This window comes from Vombatus ursinus, unplaced genomic scaffold (genome assembly GCF_900497805.2).
Source record: "Vombatus ursinus unplaced genomic scaffold, bare-nosed wombat genome assembly UNPS02014786.1, whole genome shotgun sequence".
Taxonomy (NCBI): Eukaryota; Metazoa; Chordata; class Mammalia; order Diprotodontia; family Vombatidae; genus Vombatus; species Vombatus ursinus.
In genome coordinates this window covers 41,410,015-41,427,021 of record NW_020954564.1, presented here as the reverse complement: position 1 = coordinate 41,427,021, position 17,007 = coordinate 41,410,015, and the positions used below count along the sequence as shown (strand labels likewise).

The window sequence follows — 17,007 nt, the reverse complement described above, 5'->3', positions numbered from 1 at the left end:
TCTCTCCCCCTCTCTCCCTCTCTCCCTCTCTCCCTCTCCTCCTCTCCTCTCCTTTCCTCTCTCCTATCTCTGTCTCACAGTGAGTATCTAAAGAAAGAATCTTGATTAGGTATAGGTTGGGCTGGCTGAAATATTTTCTTAATTCTGAGATTTCTTTGCTTCTCTTGCCTTCAGCTAGAGCTCTTCTTGATCTTTTCTGGCCACTGAGGTCATTAGTGTCGTGCCCCAGCTCAAGCAGAGCAGCCTTGTAGGTCTGAGCTCTCCTGTCTTTGCAAGTCCCAGGTTTTTAGGTAGACCCCATTCTGATAGCTCTAACCCTTAGCTCTTGCATCTTTTTTTCTCCTCTATCTTAAAGGCAAATCTCTTTGCTCCTTATTGAACAACTGGGTCCCTAGTCCTCTTAAGGGAATCACTTCAATTTAATCACTCTAGAGAAATGACCTATACCAAACCAGTACAGTATTTGCAAGAAAACAATTTGCATTGAATACTTGAGGTAGACTTTTTTGAAGTGCAAAGGAGTATTCAAGAAAGGGCTTGACTACACAGAGTTCAGCTGATACTATTATGCCCAAATAAAATGAGGAAATCACACCATAAAGGTCTGACTCTTCAGTTTCCCCATTTGGCCTCTGTGGAACAATAAGACTCTTGAATGTTAAGAGTCACAGCTAAGAAGATATAAAGTAAGCTGACTTATTTACCTCTCAGCTTTCCACAATGAAGTTTTAAATGTAGATGAAATCAATAACTTGTTTAATTCATGGTGGCTGCTGTAAATCACGTGAGTTAGACGCCTGTTGTATTTCTTCTTACTGACTTGTTTTTGCCACCTTTAAGCAGGAGGACCTGCTGCTATTTAGCGCTTTCCTTGTTCTCTTCTGTTCTGGAAATAGACTTCATCACCTCTCAGGGTCTCTGAAATGATCAGAAGATCAACTTTTTGCTGATCTAGACTTTTCTTTATCTGGTTCTCACCTCTCTGAAGTAATTGGGCTTAAGACCTATCTTAGAACCCTGATCCAAGGAAACATTTGTGTTCCCTACCCTCTCTATCACTGAACAACACCTTTAAGAAGTGAACTCCTCCCTTGCCACAGGGTATCCTTTATGATGATAATATATTGTGTGAAGTACTTTTCTTCCAAGCTTAAGGGAGGGCAGGTATTTTTTATTCCCATTTTACACATGAGGAAATTGAGACTAAGTGATATAGATCACTAGAAAAGGTAATTTATTGACTACTACCCTCATGGTCTTTGAAGAAGAAGGAAGCCAGCAGTTGTCAATGTAACAGTCTTCTAGAGTTGTTTGGGGTAAGCAGGCTTTCTGATCTCCATAGCATTGCCTTTTTCATGTAGTATAGCTGACTCTTTTAGTATACAGTCCATGTTCTCCAAATTTCTACTCATCATTTGCTTGTGAAGACAAGAAAACGAGATTTGCATGGCCCATTATTTAATAGAAAATTAGAAAGACCAATTTATTCCAGTAAAGTTGAATCTGTAGGTTTGATGCTGACAGATTTATCTAGCCAAAATGCAGAAGATAATTAGAATACTAAAATCCTAAAAACCAGATTAAATTTCTTTCTATTTTTGTTCTTGGAGTACTTAAACTGAAGTGCTCTATTTGGGTAATTAGGTTTAAAAACAAATGGTCCCCATTATAAATGATATTGCTTGTGTTTGTAGATAAACAAAAGGAAAATGAAAAATTACGAGAATCCCTCTCCAGGAAGACCATGATCATTGAACACCTTCAGAGGGATTATGAATGTGTCAAGCAGGAAAATGAAAGGTTGCAGAAACAAGTCAGTGAGAAGGAAAAAAACAACAGGCATCTGACTCATGCGATTTACAGCAGCCACCATGAATTAAACAGGTATCGATTTCATCTCCACTTAAACTTTCATTGTGCAGAGTTAAGGGGTAAATAAGTCAGCTTCCTCTGTATGTTTTTAGCTGAGAGTCTTCTGTTCCATGGAGACCAGACCCTTCCCTCAGTTCTGTACATGTTACAGTTCTCATTTAATTCAGGGATAATTGTAGACATGTGGTCCCATGAAATGGTAATTTGCATGTGTTTTATCCTTGTGTTAAAATAAACCAAATTTAACCATCTTTTAATTTAACCTACACTGAACTTTATAGGATTCAGGCAGAAATGAAAGTTCAGCAACGACAGTACGCAGAGAATGCCAAATTATTGCAGTCACTCCGAGTTGAACTCAAGGTATATGAAAAGCTGGAAGAAGCAAACAGAAGACAGATAGGTATTTGGAGCTGTGAGCTCATCTGATTTTAAATTAAACCGGGTAATATTGGAGCCATACTGAGATGAGAGCCCTCATAAGAGAAGGATGGCACCAACACCCTTTGTCATGAGATGCTGTAATAAAGCACAGAGCTGGTGCTGGTATTTAACTATCTCTTTTAGGTAGCATAAGAATGTCTTAAATTATTAATTTTCATTGGCCTCGCATGGTCCAGTATTTCATTTATTGTGGTTTTGTTTGTGTCACGGTACTATCACAGGGTACACTGTTTTCTACCCATTCCTCTAAAAGATACTAAATTGTTGAGATCACTGTTTAAACCCTGATTTCCTCAGTTTAAAATTTGAGGTGTTGGGAATTTCCTAGAAAATTTCTTGCAGTTGAAAGTTTATCTTACAAAGAGTCATATCATAATTGTCATTTTCTCCTACAGTTGCTTTCCTTACCCTCTCTGCTGTGACTTTTATGCTATATGGTGTCCTAAAAAATGGCTCTTTTGATTCGCTAATTCTAGCCCACATAGATTTTATTACCACTAGACATAATTTCAGATTTTGGTGGGCAATTTGCTAGCTTTTATAGCAGAAGTGAAAATTAATTTTCAGCTCTTATTAAGTGTTTGCAATAGCAGCAATTATGTCTGCCAATATTTTTGGTTTTAAGTCAAGCCATAATTTTAGCTATAACTGGTTGTTAGTAAAGAGAATATACAGGTAGTTATGTTCTTAACTATTCCTGTTCCTGGGAAGACTGACCTTTTAATTAGAAAAGATGTCTTTTTTCACAAAATGTCACAGAGCCTAGACAAGATATGTTGGAGGAATGCAGAAAAGAGCAAAACCATCTTCTGGACTTGCATGAACTCCTGACAGAGATACAGAATTTGAGGGTTCAACTGGAAAGAAGCATCGAGACAAATAATGCCCTGAGGAACAAGTTAGAGGAGCAGCTTTCAAAGGGGGAGGACACTATGGCTACAGTGTCTCCTACAGTCAGTCCCAAAAAAGAGTGGCAGCTTTGTCCAGGAAACAACGGTAGGGCACCATTTTTTTAACCCGTTTTTTTAACCTATGAATGTTTGAAAGACTCTTGCATCCTCCTGTTCTCTCCCCTCACCCCCCCCTTAAAGCTATGGGTGTTTGTTGATTTCTGTTGCAGGCAGTATGATATAGGGGATAGAGTACTGGACTGGGAGTTGAGATCTTGGGTCTAGTACTGTCTCTACCATAAACTAGCCACTTGACCTCGGGAAAGCCCCATTACCCCTCTGATTCTTTCTTTTTTAAGAGAGTTTTATTAGATTTATTTTATTAGATTAGATTAGGTCTTCAGACCCCATTGGGTTATAACATTCTCCATTCTAACATTTTACATTCTAAGGTTCTTACTTTTTTTTTTAGTTCTAACATTCTATGTTCTAAGGTCTCTATTTTACTCTAACATCATATGACTCATTAAGGTAGATAATAGAGCCTAAAGAAAAGCATACTGGAATCTAGGCTCAGTCTTGTCACTGTGACTTTGATCAAGTCATTCTAATCTCTCTGACTCCATTTCTTCATTTTAGAAAATTTGATTTCCAGTGAAGTTGAGACGGGTTGTGTGATCAAAGCAAACAGTATAAATAAAGAAACTTTTAATAATTCCCTTCACTTTTTAAGCACTTTACATTTTTAAAAGTCCTTTGCCTAATGTTACCTCTTTTGATCTTCACAACCACTTTGTTTTATTACCCATCATTTTACAAATGAAGACACAGAGGCCCAGGGAGATTAAGTGACTAGTCAATTAGAACCCTCTCCTGATTACCATGCAGCTGCTTTTCTTACTATATCATGTTTGGAGTAAAGAATAATTTTAGAACAGAATTGTACAAATAGGGGGAAGTCTCTTCACCTCTCTCAGACCAGGATTCCTTAGTGAACTGTGCCTTGGCCAAAAAGGGCCTAAATCTCTTTGTACCAGGCTTAATCTTCACGTGCTCTCAGTTTTGCCCTTTGGAAGTTGGCTTTCATGCTTTCTGCTCTCCCTATTTGAATTCGAGAGCTGGCAATAGTGGGTTTCAGAGTTTCCAACTGTTAGCTGCAAAATACTACAGATTTTGCATGTGATAGAAACTGGGTTAAGCTTCCTTAATTTGGTTTAGCCAAAGGCTATTTACTGAAACATCTGTATATCAAGGGCAGCATTTGCTATAGTTGCCACTGTGTTTCCCAAGAACAATCAGTGAACACACTATGTAATCCATTTCTAGCCTTATATCCTGGAGGCGTATTTTATCTTTATTTGCATCACTGTCAGACAGTAATGATGGAGCCATTCCAGTTGGAGAGAAGTTTAGTAAACTATTCACACACATACTGGGCCTATAGTACCAGGCACACGGCTTTGTAGATTTCACATCAAACCCAAGGTTATATTCTTATGCCACTTAGTTGTCCTGTGTTATATGACATGAGCTTTAAACTCAGATCTTATCTAGAGAAAGGCCCCTTCTTAGCATTGCAGTTTTCTTGAACAAATATTAAGAATGGGAAGAGTTGGGCCACAGAATGTTAGAGGTGGCAGGAACCTTAGAATATGGAACACAATGTTAGAATATAGAATGTTAGAACTGAAAGGAAATGTAGAACATAACAATGCTAGAAAATAGCAGGCTAGTATTAGAAAGACATTAGAGATCATTTGTCTAACCTTTTTTTTTTCCCATAGAAGTACCTGAAGTCTAGAGTTAAATGGCTAGCTTTATTGTACATTATTTGATCTTCACAGCAATCTTGGGAGGTAGACAGGACACATTATTTTCTCCTTTTCAAATGGTGAAATAAATTGAGAGAAGTAAAGTGATTTATTTAAGGTTATATGACCAGTAGTTGGTAGGGCAGGGTTGTCTTCTCTTTCTTATTAAAAGCTTTAGAGTTTTTTGTTTGTTTTTGGGCAACACAGCCACTCACTATTTCACAGATCCCTTGATTATGACAGAGACAGTTTAAGCAAAACTCACCCACACAGAGACTTATTTGTGACATTCTGAACACCTCAGTCTCCTTCTCCTATGAAGAGGAGGCAAGTGTATTTTGTCATTTGTCCTCTGGAACCAAGATTGGCTATTGCATTTAATAGGAGTTCAGAACTCTTTTAGTGTTGATTTAATTTATGCTTTTGTAGTCATTGTGCATTTTCTTCTTGTTCTGTTTTCCTCACTCTGCATTAGTTCATCTAAGTCTTTCTATGTTTTTCTCAATTCTTCATATTCATTTATTATGGTATAGTAATTTTCCATTTTAGTCAGATACCATAATTAGTTTATCCACTTCTCAGTCAATGGGCATCTGCTTTGTTTTCTTTTCTTTCTTTTTTGTTTTTTCTGCTATGAGTATCTTGGTATCTATAAATATTAGATGAGTTGCTGGATCTGAATTGGCAGAAGGAAAGTTGAGGCCTTGCAGACCACTTCCTTTCCCCACTTTTTAATTTTTACAGTGAAATTAGAGTTCTGAACCAAAAAAATAAACCTCAGTCATTTTAATTTGGTTTTATTTTAGTGGTTTGGAGCATTTTTAAATGGTTGTTGTTAGTTTACATTTCTTTTTATTTAGCTGTTCGTATTATTTGACACCTTTGATGAATGGCTCTTTGGCCTTATAACTTTGTCTCAGTATATCTTAGCTATGAGACTTTTATCAAAGATATTTTCTGTAAAGATTTTATTTCTCCTATACCATTTCTCTTATAGCTGTTTTCATTTTAGTTGTGCAAAAGCTTTTAAATTTTATGCAAAGTATTCCCCAAAACTTATTGCAGTTTTAAGCAATTCAGACTGAACTAAGACTTTTGGCATACCTTGTATTTCATTATACAAGTAGTCTTTTTTTTTCTTTTCTGATTAGAATTATGTATTCCTTTTTCATTTGTGAATTCTTACCCAACCATATTTCTGAAAAGCACTTCCTTCTGTTCTCTTATAATTTTATTTTTTTATGAAGTGACGTTATTTTTAGATTGCTCATCCATTTGGAGTATCATGTCGGCGTGTGATATAAGATGTTGGCCTAAACCTGTTTTCTGTCAGTTTACTTTCTAGTCTTCAGGGGATCATAGGTTTAGAGTCTGAAGGAATCTTAGAAGCCATCAAGTCCAAACCTTCATTTTACAGATGAAGAAACTGAGGCCCAGAGAGGTTAAATGACTTGCCCAGGGTCACACAACTAATAAGTGTCTGAAGTGGGATTTGAACCCAGATCTTTTGACTCCAAATATAGTACTGCTTTCCATTGTACCATGCTGGCACTCAGTAATTCTTGTGGAATCAAGAAACTTTGTGACTTTTCTTGTTGGGCTATTCTATTAGGTTGTTTCTATAGATCTTACTCATCTAGTCCTAAAATACCTGCTCTTCTCATCTCTCTGCCTCTCCTCAAGGCTGAGTTCACCATTTTTGGAATCAGAGGTGTTGATAAAGAAGCAGAACTTTTGATTCTTTCCTGCCTGTTTGACTTTAAACAAGTTACTTCTTTGTCAGCCTCAGTGTCCTCATTTGTAAAAATGAGAGGGGTTTGGACAGGATGATTTGTAAGCTCCTATCTGTGATCATGAGAAAAATATCACCTACATTTCAGTTTTGTTAAGGCCTGGATTTAGGCTTTACTAGTGAGAAATTTATTAAGAATATCTTTAAAGCCAATGTGTCTAAGGTATCCTCCTTCTAAAACATGGAAGTAAAATTTGGGCAACTGTGAATTAGAATAATTGTATTGTCAGGCAGCAGTGTTTCGTCTTTTAGAGGTATTTTTGAGATCCATATTTAAGTATGCCACTTTTTAAAGATCAAATTTAAAGGCAACTGGCTGCCCAGCCTTCTCAACAGCTGCCATGTGTTTTCCAAAAAAGCAAATGACTTCTTTAAAAGGCTGGCACCATATAATTCTGACATCTCAATAAGGCTATTCAACTGGGGCAATATAGCTCATTTTTCTATTTTCTAATCAATCAGTCCTTCCACTCCTGAGCTAGAGTGGAAAGGGTGGGCGGCATACTCGGAGGCATAATATTTGGGTTACAGATCCAAATTCTGCTACTTCATGGCTATCTAACCTCGTGCAAGTCATTTTACTTTTCTAGTCCCCGGTGTTTTCATCTTTAAAATGGGAATGGGAGTAATGACCCCTATTGCCTAGAGTCGTTAGGAAGAACAAATGGATCCAATGGCTTCTTCTCAGCCCTTCTCCCTGCCTCCTCCCCCTCCCCCTTCTCCTCCTCCTCGACATTTCTATAGCATTTGACATCATGGATCATCATCTCCTCTGGGACATACATTCTTCTCATTAGGTTCTTGTGTCTCTCCTCTCTCTTAGTTTCATCCTACCTGTCTGATCCCTTCTGAGTCTCCTTTGCTGAATCTTCCTCCAGGTTATGCCAATTAATTGTGGGTATGCCCTAAAGCTCTTTCTGGGCTTCTCTTCTCTATCTCCTCTATACTGTATTGCTTGGTAACTGTATTAGTTTCCATGGGTTCATTTACCATGCAGAGAATTCTCATATCTAAATATTCAGCCCCAATCTCTCTTCTAAGCTGTAGTCCCACATCAGTAAATACCTTTTGAACATCTAGAACTGGTTGTTCTGTAAGCTTCTCAAATGAAACATGTCCAAAACAGAAATCATTATTTTTCTTTCCAAATCCTTCCCTCTGTCAAACTTTCCTGTTATTGTTAGGGGTGCCACCATCCACACAAGCTTGGAGCCTTAGTCTCCTTATTCTCATTGAACCCACATATCCACTGTATTGCTAAATCTTATTGTTTCTATCTTTGCAAAATCTTTTGTGTATGCCTCCTTTCTGCTCACATGGCTATCACTCTAATGGTGACCCCTAATTACTTCTTGCCTGGACTATTGAAATAGCTTTTTAATTGGTCACCCCACTTCAAGTCTCTTCACTCTATATTCCTCACCTAGCTGCCAAAATGATTTTCTTTTAAAATGATTTTTTTTTTCAAATAACAAAAAGCAGTTCTCCCTTTTAGCTCTCTCTTTCTTTCAGATCCTTATAACAAATATGCACAGTCAAGCAAAACAGGTTTCCTCCTTGGCCATGTCCAAAAATATATATATTTCATTTTGCTCCTTGATTCCATCACATCTTTTTCAGGAAATGGGTAGCATGTTTCATAATAGATCTTCTAGGGTCATACTTTATCATTGTGCTGATCAGAATTCTTAAGACTTTTAAAGTTGTTTGTCTTTCCAGGGTTGTTGTTATTGTATATGTTGTTTTCCTGATTTTGCTCACTTCACTTTGCATTAGGTCATACATTTCTTTCCAAGTTTCTCTGAAACTATCTCTTTCATTGTTTCTTGTGGCACAGTAGTATTCATTACATTCATATGCCATAACGTATTCACCTATTTCCCAACTAGTGAACACTCCCTTAGTTTTCAGTTCTTTACTATAAAAATGAGCCGGCATAACTATTTTTGTACATATAGGTGCTTTTCCTGTTATCTCTTTGTGGTTTAGGCCTAGCAATGGTACTGTCGGGCCAAAGGGCATGCACAGTTTGGTAAGTTTTTGGGCATGGTTCCAAACTGTTTTCCAGAATGGCTGGACCACTTCATAGCTCCTTAAACAGTATGTTGACATCCCTGTTTCCCCCACAGTCCCTTCAACATTTGCCAAAGCAATTATCCTAAAGCACAGGTTTGACCATGTGCTTTAGGATATTCAATAAATTCCGGTGGCTTTCTGTTACCTTTCTGTGGCTGCTGCCTTCCTACTTTCCTAGTCTTACTTCTTATACACCACCGTGTATTGGATCCAGCACACAGTATACTTGCTAGTCCTCACACAGGATACTCCATCACTGGTATTCATGCTTTTTCATGGGTTGTCTTCTCTTCCTGGAATGCTCTCCTTCCTCTCCTCTGCCTCCTAGTTTCCCTGGGATCCTTCAAAACTCAGCTCAAATCCTTCCTGCTTTAGGCCTTTCCCTGTTGCCTTATTTTAATGCATTCCATTTGAGATTACTTTGCATGTGTTTTACATATATTTTGTATGTTACTGGTCATTTTCATGTTTGTCTCCATCTTCAGAATATGAGCTCCTTGAGGGCAAGGACAGGTTTTGCTTTCCTTTGTATTCCTAGTGCTTAGCAGTGTCACACACAGCAAGCACTTAAATTCTTGCTTATGAAATTGCATTGTAAACTCTAAAGCCCAATATAAATGTTAAGTATTAGATTAAGTATTCATACTTAAATCTTACAGGTGGGTTGTTGGGATTAAAATGTCATCTTTGAATTCATTTGTTTTCCCTCCTATTTTGGGCTTCACAGTTGATAATGAACCCTCCACAGAAGACAAGGAACAATGTGAGCTGTCAGATCACAGTTTGGCATTACCACCAAAATCAGGTACTTCCCTAATTTACACATTTGTTGAGCACTTATTATGTTCAAGACCCTGTTTTAGGGAATATACACAGATGAATAGTACACACTTCCTTCCCTCAAGGACCCAATAACTAAGCAGGGAAAATAAGATTTGTACACAAATAATTAAGGGCAGCTAGGTGGCACAATGGACAGAGTACCAGGCCGAATTTAGTAAGACTTATTTTCCTGAGTTCAAATCTGGCCTCAGACTCTTATTAGCTGTGTGACCCTGGGCAAGTCATTTAACCCTGTTTGCCTCAGTTCTTCATCTGTAAAATGAGTTGGAGAAGTAAATGGCAAACTACTCTAGTATCTTTGTCAAGAAAACCCTAAATGGGGTCCTGAAGAATCAGACATGGCTGAAAAACAACTAAACAACAGCACAAATAATTATAAATACAATACAGAATAATAAATGTTGTGGGGATTCAGAAGAGAATGGTAGCACATTCAGCTGGAAAATCAAGAAAAGCCTCATGGAGTTAAGTTCTGTTAGAGCCAGGTAGGATGTCAGCTAATGGACACAGGGATAGGGGGTCATCCTAGAGAAATAATATAATCAGAAGTTGAAAAGCACTGGGCTTTTTCATGTTCCAGTGGGAAACAAGCAACATCCTAAATCTAAGAATACCCAGAATTCCTCTTTGCTCTTGGAGTTTAAAAGAGCTAGGTAAAGTCATTGGGAAAAAATGTGCACCTTCCTGAAGGCAAGGTATTACAGTAAACATTTTCCTATTTCAGAAAAGCCACGAGTGTCTTCTGGAGGGGACGTGGACAGCTCTTCATGCTGTAGCAGCAGCTCAGCACACAATATACCATATATTCCCCGTCTAGTTCCTGGCCATCGAATGTGGGCCAGCAAGAGTGGACATCACGTTTTGGGGTTGATTGAAGATTATAATGCTTTATGTAAACAAATTAGTGAAGGCCAGAAGCTACTTTCAGAAATGGAAGTTCATCTTCAAGCCATTTCTGGCCCCAAGAACCAGGAAGCTGGATTAAAGGTAAGAAAAAAAAAAATTAGATATGCTGGAGGCAAAACAAAACAAAACAAAACCAACATTCATTTGGTTAGATTTAGAACATTTATGGATTGTATATGAAATACCTAAGAAATCATAGACACTGGCTCAGGATCAAAGTCTGATGCTGGATGTGTATGGACTTCTTTTGAAATCTGTACACCAAATTACAATAATCCTTTTTAACAGTACTCAAATGATTTGCCTTTTTAGCCATTGTGTTTATTGAATGGAACCTCATTGTATCAGACTGAATTTCTCTCCTCAAATCACCACAAACATTGCTCTGTGGCCTTAAAATCTTAACCTCTTCTGGTTCTCTATTTCTTCTCTTGTAAGATGGGGTTAGTCCTGTTTGCCTCCAAGGGAGAAGTACACATGCCAGATGCATACTGTGTAACTTGTGTTTCTGGAAGGCAGACTCAGTGTAAACCAGCCTTGCAGATATATTAAAAACAAAACCTCTTAAGTGTTTACTATGCTAACTGGAGGTGAGAGACTTAATCTGTGTTCGTACAGCACTACTTCTAGCTTTACATTTTTGGTTGATATTAGCAAATGATTTTAGTGGTATAGGTTCTCTAAGGCTTCTGGACTAGTATTAATTTGCCTAGGTGATATAAATAGAGGCTATTCCCTAAGGTTATAATATAATGCTTCAGCAGCTTAGTGATTTTTTTTTTTTTGCTTGCCTATCCTCTGGGTATGCAAGCCCATTCAGTCACTTGCTTACCAAAACCCCCTTAAAAGAAGTTGCACTATCTTACTTATTGTTTTTATTTTGAGTATTCATAGCAAAACAGTTTTTGAAACACCTTCCCATGAATTTGTGCAAATCTAGACAGGGTCATATGATTTAGATGTAGAAAGGACATTAGAGATAATCTGGTCTAAATCTGTCACTTTATGGATGAGAAAACTGAGGCTTACTGGAAATAAATTCCCCAAGATCATATATATAGGTATTAAGTAGCAGAGCCAGGATTTGAACCCATTTTTTAAATCTCCAAATCCATTGCCTTTTCTTCCGTACTCTGCTGTTTCCCCATTTTATAGATGAAAAAACAGGCCTAAAGAAGGGAAATGACTCACTTCACACAGTGAAAAGGCAGAACTTGAAGCCACTCATTTTCAATTGGCAGAAGGCATCTGGTTAACAAGACCTGTCCTCCTAGTGCAGGAGGGCTTCCCTGTGTGTTTTTTGCTGTCTCTTGAGCTTATTCACATTGGGCCATTTTTTTTTTCCTGTTTTGTCAGCAGAGTAAAATATATTTTATGAGTCCCTGATAGTCATTCCAGCATTAAATAGAACAGTTTAAAAGGGTCTGCTAAAGGAGGATACATTTACATTGCCTAAATTGATGTCTGGCATCATTTGACTTTCAAATTGCCTGCCATGAAATGCAAATGAAGAAGGCAAGTCTTGCCAAGCATTTTCCTCATGTCCTAGTAAATACAGTAAATGCAACCAGTTATTAATCACAATTATTGATTTGGTTTAAATCCCCCCAAATTCTTCTATAATGTATAATTCAGTAGTCTTTAAAACTCATAAATTAGGGAGCTTCTCCTGGCTCTATACTGTTCTTCATCATATTAAACAGGGATATCACAGCACAAGGATTTATACCACTAATTACAGCTTATGTTTTCATAAACTTTTCAGGACAAAATATAACATGTTTCTAATCCTACAATATAGGTTCCAGACCAGGCACCTCTGAATGGTTTTTCTGACAGTGTTAACACAGCACAGCAGATATTAGAAGAGGCAGCTCGTTTATTGAAGCTTCTCTGGAGAGTTTCCCTTCCCATAAATGGCCACTGTCCTGTTCACTCTAATCAGGTATGAAATTTTATGCAGTGACAAAGACATACATTTTTAAAGAGAAAAGTGTCTTTTTTGAAAATAAGTTGGTCATGTGTGAAATGCTTGGGGGGACTGAGCTCTGGTCAAGTTTCAGACTCGCTTGGTGAATAACAGATAAGGCAAAGATCCCTATATTTGTTTGTTCAACTCTTTGCTAAGCACCATTAATATTAGGCTTTTGAGAGTGTACAGAGAAGTAGAAGGCATAATCTCTGTTGCTGAGGGCCTTCCCCCCTAGGGGCTACTAGGCATGTGCACAAATAAGTGTTGTACAGGGCAGTATATTTTAAATAGCAGAAACAAAAAGTACAGTTAAGTGTTCCTGGTGTGGTTTCAGGGAGGAAGTGTTAACAGTGGGCCCCTTCCCATAGAAGAACATAATTATCTTTTAGAATGTCAACCTGAAGGGTTGTCCCCAAGAAAATCTTCCTATAACATTTAAGACTCTTCATAATTTTCCCACAGCCTACTTTCTAGCTTTATCTCCAACTTCCATAGTCGTTATCTTCAGGCATATTGGTCTGCACATTATCCTTTGAACATATCTCCTCTCCTACCCACCTTTAAGGTGATCTCTTCTGATGAACACCTATAGCTCATTCTTGTACAGACTATCCTACAGAGCACCTGTCTTAGAGGTAGTACCAGGCACACATTGGTGATTAAAGATCATTTGTGGCAGTCAACTTTGTTGGTCTGAAAGATTTTGTTAGTCTTCTTTCTCAAGTTTTTGGATCTAGCCAAATACTAGACAAAGAAGAATTTTGCCATGTTAGTAAACTTTTAGTGTAAAAAGCTTTGGCTATCCCTTATACTTCTAAAGTGTAGCAAAAACTATAGTGAAAAAGATAGTTTTTCAACGTGAGAGGTATCTATGAAGCCATTAGCCATTCCTGCTGTGGTCTTGAGATTTCCTTAATGTCTTTGGAATCCCTTTTGAGGAAATATGAACTCTTTGAATTCAGGGCAGTACATAAATGAGACTTCTCCTCTCACAGTGAAATTGTGTCCTTCAACAGAAGCAAAGCAGTCCATATTTTAAGTAGGTAGGGATGGACCTTGATCACCTTACAATAGACATCTTATCTCTTTCCTTGCAAAGCTCTGCAAGGTACTTTGTGTGATAGCAAGCCACTGAGGGACTAACCTGTAATATTTCTTTGGAACTTTTAGACAGTAGCTTGCTTCTAACTTACATTCTTTGAAACCTCATAAAATATCGGTTTCTAGACTGATGATAAAGGAAAAAATAATTCTTCAAATCCTCCTACCTTTAATGATTTATTTACTGTTCTCTTAAAGAATGCATATTTAATTTCTTCAAAAAAAGCTATTTCTGTCATAAATAAGATCAGAGCATTCTAGGTTTGGAAGGAACTAGAGAGAGCACCCCCCACCTTCAGTGGACAAATTCAATTAAAGCATTTTAGTTAGATGCTTCCTTCCCTCCCTTCTCTGGCCCCCCACCCCTCCCACCCCTGGGTGGTGGGGGAAGTCTCACGGTCTGGCATTCCCAGTCATTGAACTTTTCATTTTCATCTCTTGGGAGCACAGTTTCCATGGACCATGGATATTTTTCTATACTTAGTGAAGATGCCACTCACCATGAATCTACAGCCCCATTGGTCTTTAACCATTCCTTGTAGGCATCATTTTTAATTCTAATATAATCTCCCCATTTTTCTTCCCCAGATGGGAAAGTGCTTCATACTATAGGATCTTGGCATACTTAGACCCCATCCTTAATATTAAATTGACTTCTAATAGTATTGTTAGAAGGGAGGAAATACCGAGGGAACACTGGCTAAAAATGTGAAGAGCTCTCTTTGAATACAGGAGGATCCTGAAGCTTGAGGGGTAAAGTGACTTGCCTGGGGCCACACATTTAATTAATGATGAAGCCAGGAGCAGAACAGAAATCTTCTGATCCCAGTGCTGTTTGTACATGATAACTACTCTTATAGCCCACTGTGCAGCATAAAGCAGTCACAGATTTTAGTTTTCTGAAGAAACCTGAATTTTTTTTTTTTGGACTGTGTAACGTTACATCCAAATATAACTAATTAGATCTTTGCTCTTGATGCATCTTAATCTTTATTTTCATGTGGCAAAATCATCCTTAGGATTGTGGAGGACTGCCTAAAATCCAGTTCAGAACACAGTCCATATTTCAAACTTTGGGTGCCAGACAGATACCTGCTTCTACAAGGAGAAGTTGTGTCCCCATTGAATAGCCCCCATGTTGGAATATTGACTTTTAATGTCCTGGGCCACCATTCATAAATGAATACCATCTGAAAAGGTATCCAGGATGGTCACTTCCCTGTGCTGTGTTCAGCCTTGGCAACCACAGAAGTGATCTGGTAAGGACATTCAGAGGTTAATGTGAAAATCATGCTAGATAAGGATCTCAGGTTATCATGAGGAGGGGGCAAAAAAGGATAATTGCTATTGTAGTTAATACTCCTCATCAGATATCTTGCTCCATGCTGATGTTAACAGACCATTGGACCCTAAAAAAGAGGTCAACATTGGTGTATCTTTATTTCCTCTCTAGATTGCTGAAATGAAAGCTGAAATCGCTCGACTGCGCAAGAAAATTTCTGAGCAAGAGAAGAAGCTGTATAGTACAGCTAGACATTTACAGCTGAGGAAACACCAGGAAAAAGTTATCTTTGATCAACGTATGTGAAAGTTTACACTCAGATTCCTAGTCTTTTCTGTTTATATACTGTGTCTATTCTGTGTACTTCGGGGCTTGCTGTTTTTGACTCCCGCTTTTGTTGAAATTGTGTTAAGGTCTTTTAATCATCAAATCTTATATGTCATGGTATTTGTAAAAGATTAGGTGCCGTGTCAGTGGTGTTTATTATATTCATTCCTGTTGTCAGCACAATAGCCTCTTCTGGAAGCTGCTCAGCATTAACTGTGTCATTTCCCCTGTCTTAGGGGAGTGCTGACTAAGGCATCTCTTTCCCCCCACCCCCCCAACAATCCCCTCAGGCCATTATTTCAGCATTTTTCTCAGTGAGAGGTGTGATCCTGCCTCAAGCCTGAGTCCTGATAAAGCTGAAAGTTTCTGGGCCATTTCTGAGGAGCAGAGAGCTAAGTTTTTTTTGCTGAGTAGGAATATACCTTGGCTGCCTCTGGGAAGGTGGATGAAAAGAGTAGTCCATGAGCCTGGCAGGATTTGAAGCAGAAAAGGGGTTAGTTTGTAAAATGCCCAATTGTCAGTGACCCTTGTGAATATAAACATCTAGCAGAACTTCCTAGAGCAACCTGAGCCAGTCATTTTAGGCTAATGGGACAGTATATCTGCAAGAACTCTGCATTTCTGCAGTCCTTTCTAGTCTATTGTTTCAAGAACACAAGTGTAGACAAGCAGGTTTAGTGACTGGTACATAGCTCATTAAAGACTAGAATATAGGACTCATGTTTACTAGTCTACTGCTTTTTCCCTGAGGCCATATTGTAGTTCATGCAAATAATCTGTCTAAATGATCCAAGCCAGAATCTCTTCATCAGCTGTAAAATAGCTGGAAGGAACCTTAGAAATTTTCTAGTCAAACTTCCTTGTTTTACAGGTGAAGAAATGTAAAGCTAAGAGATACGGAGTGACTTGCTCAAGGTCATATATAGGTACATATAGCCAGGATGTGACTCCAAATGGAGTCCTCTGCATTTTGCCACACTATATCCTGATTTGGTATATGACAAAACTGAGACCCACAGAGAGAAAATGATTATTCAGTCACAGAATGAATAGATATTCCCCAAATACCTTACCCAGATAAACAGATTGTGATGTATTCAGAGTTTGCTTTTTAATTTCCAAATTTATTCCACAAATGCCTTATGATATAAAATAATAAATGGCAAGATTTGGCAATGAATGTAATTAGCTCCATTAGGATGGTGTTGGGGTCTGTACACCTGTATTTTAAGATCTGCCTTCTAATGACTCTCTAGTTGAGTCATTACTCAGGTATAACTTGGCAGTCTCAAGAAACAATTAATCTAGAAATGGAAAATTAATAGACCCTTGCATTTGGTATAAAATACTACAATCAATCAATCAGTAAGCATTTATTAAGCCCTTACTATGTGCCAGGCACTATGCTAAGCACTGAAAGGTAGCCATGTGAAGAAGTGCAAATGAGAGATGGTTGTCAGAACTTAAATTACACTTAAAATGTGACTTATTTCATCAGTTGCTCTAATTCTGTAGATTTTGGGGGAGTTGAGCCAAGCCTTTTGGGAATGTGACTGTGCTGTGGAAAAAGTGCTGTATTTTGAGTCCTGACATTACCACTTACATGTATGATTTTGGACAAGTTATTTAATAAGACTTGACATTTATGGAGTATTTTAAGGTTTTCTTCACACTAATCTTTGAGGTGGGTA

General features: G+C 38.0%; 1 protein-coding gene across 3 annotated transcripts in view; it reads left to right on the top strand.

The window, feature by feature from the left end:
- The window catches only part of LOC114046857 (CDK5 regulatory subunit-associated protein 2-like), a 144,203-nt gene that overhangs the window by 123,579 nt on the left and 3,617 nt on the right, over positions 1-17,007 (top strand). For 2 of the 3 annotated variants that reach the window (XM_027867418.1, XM_027867417.1), the window contains 7 exons: positions 1,695-1,884; positions 2,154-2,275; positions 3,076-3,312; positions 9,613-9,690; positions 10,453-10,715; positions 12,436-12,579; positions 15,161-15,287. In XM_027867418.1, coding sequence (XP_027723219.1) covers positions 1,695-1,884; positions 2,154-2,275; positions 3,076-3,312; positions 9,613-9,690; positions 10,453-10,715; positions 12,436-12,579; positions 15,161-15,287 — 1,161 coding nt within the window. Of the gene's footprint in view, positions 1-1,694; positions 1,885-2,153; positions 2,276-3,075; positions 3,313-9,612; positions 9,691-10,452; positions 10,716-12,435; positions 12,580-15,160; positions 15,288-17,007 lie in introns of those variants that run through there. The other variant, XM_027867419.1, reaches the window with a different exon arrangement.